Raw genomic sequence first — 6,084 nt, 5'->3', positions numbered from 1 at the left:
TTATTCTTAAAGATGAGGCTCGTGAGAGTTTCTTGAATTAATCACAGTTACTATAGCCTTTTATTTTGAGACACTTTGGTTCCTGGTTTTCCCCCAAACCACTCTAGTTCACTTTGTTTGTATAACAGCAGACTCTTTTGGTGCCCAGAAGGTAGGGCTGCCAAGCCGCGGCGGGGGATCCGCACGTCTTCACAGGATCCCTGCCGCGGGGGACAGCGATACGCGTTGCACCGCCGTCGCCAGGATGTGATGCTACGCGTCGCTCTGGCAATGGGACTCCAAACAGCCCCATTGCCAGAGCGACGCGTAGCGTCACATCCTGGCGACGGCGATGCAACACGTATCACTGTCCCCCGCGGCAGGGATCCTGTGAAGACGTGCGGATCCCCGCTGCGGCTTGGCAGCCCTACCAGAATGTCTTCCCAGTACACAACCCCCTTTCTCTTGGAACACCAGAAATCTTCTTGAGTTGTTAACTGTGGTTTCCAATCTCATTAGACCAGGGAATCTTTACTCCTTAGAGATAACTTTCCCTGTTTAACTGGGTAGGGAGTCTTCTCTTGCAAGAAGTTTTATCCCCTTTCCTTGGCCTGAATGGGAGTCTCAGTTTACTTCCCAAACCTCCTATCCCCCAGTTCTCCTGTCTGTGTTAAACTGCTCTCAGTTAGAGCTGAAATTAGACTCTGTCCAGGCAGAATTTGGACTTTCTCCACTCAAGGCTCAAATCAGAAAGAATTTCCTCATCATCCAGCTCTCTCAAGACTCTGTCTGCTCAGCTGATGCTGACCAATCAGATTGCTCAGAGCAGCCTGTCACTCCAGGCTCTCCGGCTCTGTGAAGAATGAACCCTTCACATACCTTTACTCTGTTTTTACAGCACTTTTAAGCTTCTTAAAAAGTGCAGTCTGTCACAGTAGACCATACCTACATCCACTTTAGAGTATATGCCAGTGACAGGTCAGAAATAAACACAACTCATGCTAGTGATATTGCATACTATAAAAAAATAGTTTATCCAGTAGAATCAGATATACCCACACAGTGACAATGCCTTGTAGAAGCTGTGTCAACAAAGTAGGTAGCTGATCCTAACCCAAATAATTTGTTGAACCATACCTCAAGTAGCTTTCCACATGAAAGAGAAACCTCCAAAATACATTTCACTAGCTTTTTAAAGAACGTAAGTCATATTACACCATAGTCTAGGATTTTAAACTTAAGGGTATATTCATTTTTAAATAATGATGGTTAGGCTGTCATGGTTCGCTGTTTTTCTCCCATTGGATAAAAGATATATATCTCCCCCTCCCCCCAATAGGTAGAAAAGCAAGTTAAATGCAAGCCTAGTTTGGACCTCAGTTGACAAATAAAATGTCAGGATATAGAAGAGATGGTGGTAACATGACCAAGACCCTCATGACTTCATAGTCTATATCACAAACACAAAATCTGGAATTTTACACGTCACCATGGAAATGAAATCATCATCAAAGGTAAAATGTGACTATTATAAACAAAATTGTTGATTGTGTGAATTGTTTAGATGTATAATGAATGCTTGTAAAGATTGGGGATGGGGGAGGCAGCAGAAGCATGTAAATTTCAATTGAAGTCGTCAATTTGACAAGGTAGGGTAGAGATAATTACGTAAGGGAACTTTAGCAACTGTAGGCTCTCAGTGCTGTGAGAGGAGAAGCTATAGCTGATGAAGCTTTCATTCCTACACAGGTCTTTAAAGATGTGGGAACTCTGACCCAAATAGACCCTGGCATCAGGGACTGAAACTCTGTTCAGATTTATGATAAGGAAGTACTGGATTCTGGTCCCTTGTACTCCTCTTGCTGTTCAATGTTTCTCATAGATGTTAAAAGTTATGGCCAATGAAGAACAAAAATAATGGGAGGTACACACTCAAATTCACCAGAATACCAGAAATGCAAACTTGTTATCTTCCTAGTTATGAATGTATCTTCAGTTGATTATGTAAGTCAATGAGAACTAATGCAAAGTATCATTACAACGGGCAATATAAGTCTACCTGCATAATTTGTAGCTCTCAATGGGGCAATAAACTATTATATATGTCCCTCAAAGCTTAAGGAAGAAGAACAAATCTGTACTTTTCTGAATCTTGCACTTGAAAAGATAATTAATACAACCAAACACTTAGCTTAGATTGTGTTTTAACTTTTCAGTGTTCAGTCAGCAATTGCTCCTTTCACTGGCATCAGTACATATACATATAATTATTTATACACAACCAGCTTTGAATATTGATTTGTAAAAAAGTATTTTTAGGTAATGTTAAAATGACAGAACAATTAATATAAATTGGACTTTTTCATAATTCTCAAGAATTCTTGCTGATCTACTTCTCCATCACCATCACGATCAGCTTCCTCTATCATCTCCTGTAAAGATATTTAAGATTAAGCACCATTATAGATGTATCAAAAACTCTTTTTAACAAGGCAATACACTTTTAACAAGGTAATACACTAGTGCTTTCAAAACTTTTGCTATTAAAATAAAGATAAATTACAAGCAGCACTGTTTTTATTATTCTTATTGCTAAAATGGAACACCCTCTCTAAAGATGGCATCCTATTGATCTCCCATATATATGATATAGAATTATTAACTTTAGTAAGATAGTGAATAGTTACTAAAACCCATCAAATACATTTATCAGATCAATACCATGATCCCTAGCTATGGTAACTCTCACTGGTGTCTATAGAGGTGAACAGACCTGCTGCATTTATTGACTAAGGCATCACCAAACAAGTCATATACCTGAAGTTCTTCATCAGATATATCTTCTCCAAGTTCACTGATAGCATTCTTTAGATTTTTAAGTGAAATTTTGCCTGTTCCATCAGTGTCAAATAATTGGAAAGCCTTTAAGACTTCTTCTTTGTTATCTTTTTCACTCTGACAAAAGGAAAGAAAAAAGTAATGGAGGACCAACCTTAAGCTTGTAATTCATGAAAGCAAGATTATGGACTACTGTTTTACCATTTTTTTAATTATAATGGTCAAAAAATCTTCAAAATTTATGAAGCTATGGTCATTTTTGCCAATCTCTGCTACCATTTTTCTAATATCTCCTTTCTTTGTTTCAAAGCCAAGAGTGTGCAGTACAATCTGCAGTGGAAAGGAAGGAGATTTTTAAATGCACACAAGATAGTGAGATGTATCCTCATCATGTTTTCTGGTTGCAGATGACACTTATGCCAGGAGAAAGAAGGAGCAATTTTCACCAGTTTCCCCTTCTTTTATGAGCCTCCTCCACCCTTACCTTAGAATGAGTAAAGGTGGAAAGTATGGGCATTATCCCTCGCTAAACCCAAGGAGTATCTTTAAAATATCATTACAGTTCTAGAACAAGATATATCTATTGATTTGAACACAGTTAATGAGCAAGGTACTCAAGATATATTGTGGAAATAGAGACATTCTACTTCCCACTGACATGAATTCAGATTTATTTTTTTGAAAATCATCGATCTGCTGAGTCTGCCATAATATATAGCTATTATATTCACTCAAACACACAGAAGCTTGTAATTCATGAAAGCAAGATTATGGACTACTGTTTTACCATTTTTTTAATTATAATGGTCAAAAAATCTTCAAAATTTATGAAGCTATGGTCATTTTTGCCAATCTCTGCTACCATTTTTCTAATATCTCCTTTCTTTGTTTCAAAGCCAAGAGTGTGCAGTACAACCTGCAGTGGAAAGGAAGGAGATTTTTAAACGCACACAAGATAGTGAGATGTATCCTCATCATGTTTTCTGGTTGCAGATGACACTTATGCCAGGAGAAAGAAGGAGCAATTTTCACCAGTTTCCCCTTCTTACAGCCTCTATTTCATACCCATGCTATCCATAAGGATCCATAAACTGCTGAGGGGGCACAATTTGGCATGAGGATAGTAGCAGGCTGCACCAGGAGAATGAAGGGGGAAAAGTTCACATCTTTCAAACATTATTCCACTCACACTAGATCTGCGGTTCCCAACCTTTTTGAGCCTGCAGGCACATTTAGAATTCTGACACATATGGTGAGTGCAGCAACAAAATGTCTGCCACAAAATGTCTGCCATAGGAGGTGGAACCAGCCACAAAATGATTGGCTACAGCTTAACTTCTGTAACACAGTGTAGATCTGTATGCTGTCGTGGAAGCTGTTGCCAAAGCAATATTTACAAAAATCTGCACAGCTAATCACATCTCTAATAGGCGATCAGAAACCTTGCTGAGTAGAAAAAGAAGAAGAGAAGGAGGAGGAGAAGGAGGAGGTAGAAGAGATTGGATTTATACCCCACCCTTAACTCAGAGTCTCAGAGCCAGTGCCGGATTTATGTATAGGCTAAGTAGGCTGAAGCCTAGGGCCTCTAAATCTAGGGGGCCTCCACAGCCCTTCCCCCCCCCCAGTGGGCAGTCTCCCCTCTCCCAAAATTGCAAATCCAAGACTTCATGCGAGGGCAGGGCAACTCGGGCCCAGCAACTATGAGACTCAGGGCCAGCCAGTGGGGCCCAATTTGAAACTCTGGGGCTGAACTGGCAAATTTTTTGTGGGGCCCCAGTTCATAGCCAAAGTCTGCAGAATCTTAGAGATATAAATAATCCTGAGGGAAAATAAGTATAGGGATCAGTTCAGGGACAGAGGAACTGCATTTTGTTTTCTTTTATTTGTGCCCAGTGGTGTTTTCCTTTCTGTGTTTGATTTAAAATGCCTTTTTGTGTTTAAAATCCTGTTACTCGTAAGTAGTCAATAAAATCTTTGTTCTTTGTTTAAAACCCCAGTCTGGTGCTCTGACCACGGAGTCTCCCCCACTCTGCCCACTACCAGTGCCATAAGAAGTGTCCTCGGAGGGAAAAAGCCCAAAATGTGCAGGTGCCAGCTCTCCAGGAAAAACCCAAAGTTAGGGGGTTTCATCTCCAAACCCCAGGAGTCAGCCAGAGGGGTCTCACTGCCCCTCAAGAAAGGCATTGGGGAGGAAATGAGTGGTGGCAGCTACTGAAGAGTGACAGAAGCCCACCAAGGAGGGGGAAAGGCAAAGCGGGGCTCACGAGCCACAAACTGGCTACTCAGTCCCCCAGGGTTGAGGGTGGGCGCCCATTTCGCCACAGTGGAAAACTGAATTCTGTAACCCTTCAGCAGCAACCATCTATACCTTGTGCCAATAGTCACTGATGGACCTCTGATCCATGTGTCTATCCAGTTGAAGATTAATTTTAGCTTTCATTTTTAGATTCTAATCTGAGCATGAGTAAAAGATTTGAAAGTGGTACTAGCAAGCGCAAGAGACAGAGACTTGAAAATGCTATGGTAATGAAGTTAAGACCAATCACTGCTTTTGTGCATCAACCGCTCATTGAAGCAACAAGAGCCAGCAGTAAAGCTATCCAGCCTGAGCCAACTATCAAGTTCTGCATCATTGTGGACGATTTTCAATTTCCAAGCAAGTGTACAAAAAGCAGTCCAGGTTTTGCACAAAAGCTCTTTTTATTCAACAAGAGCAAATGGGGAAACATATAGCCGAGAGTGGCTTGTATATTCTCCCTCAAAAGGCCAGATTTATTGCTTTGTTTGTAAACTCTTTCCAAACCTTGCATCTTCTTCCACAGCTTTAGCTACTGAAGGGTTTGATGACTGGCAAATCCCCCATCTTATCCAAACTCATGAAAACTCAGAGAAGCATAGGAATGCCATGTTGGCCAACCTAACAAGGAAGTGAGGGAAAATATTAACTTCCAAGCGAGAGGAACAAATAAAAGCAGAACAGCAGTACTGGCGGGATGTCATGGAGAGAATTATTGCTGTAATATGCACTCTTGTGGAATGAGGCTTACCATTCAGAGGAGACAATGAAAATAATGGCAATTATCTTGTTCTTTTAGAACTAGTGGCAAAATTTGATCAATTTTTACTTGCTCATATCAATTGGTATGGACATTATGGACCAGGCAATCCCTCTTATTTGTCAAAAACTATATGGGAGGAAATGATTCAACTCATGGCAAAAAAAAGTTAAGGATACAATTCTGGCTGATGTGAGAAAGGCTGGACTTT

The 6,084-nt window shown here is 40.5% G+C and overlaps 1 protein-coding gene across 1 annotated transcript in view; it reads right to left on the bottom strand.

The window, feature by feature from the left end:
* Window positions 1-2,321: 2,321 nt before the first annotated feature.
* The window catches only part of LOC107109561 (caltractin-like), an 11,827-nt gene continuing 8,064 nt past the window's right edge, over window positions 2,322-6,084 (bottom strand). Inside the window, exons 2-4 of the mRNA XM_015410226.1 lie at window positions 3,605-3,733; window positions 2,797-2,934; window positions 2,322-2,411 (exon numbers count right to left, since the gene is read on the bottom strand). Coding sequence (XP_015265712.1) covers window positions 2,322-2,411; window positions 2,797-2,934; window positions 3,605-3,733 — 357 coding nt within the window. The remainder of the gene's footprint in view (window positions 2,412-2,796; window positions 2,935-3,604; window positions 3,734-6,084) is intronic.

This window comes from Gekko japonicus, unplaced genomic scaffold, assembly GCF_001447785.1.
Source record: "Gekko japonicus isolate JY-2015 unplaced genomic scaffold, Gekko_japonicus_V1.1 scaffold1086, whole genome shotgun sequence".
NCBI classification, from domain to species: Eukaryota; Metazoa; Chordata; class Lepidosauria; order Squamata; family Gekkonidae; genus Gekko; species Gekko japonicus.
Note: the sequence above shows the minus strand (reverse complement) of the source record. Positions and strands in the feature narration are given on the sequence as shown.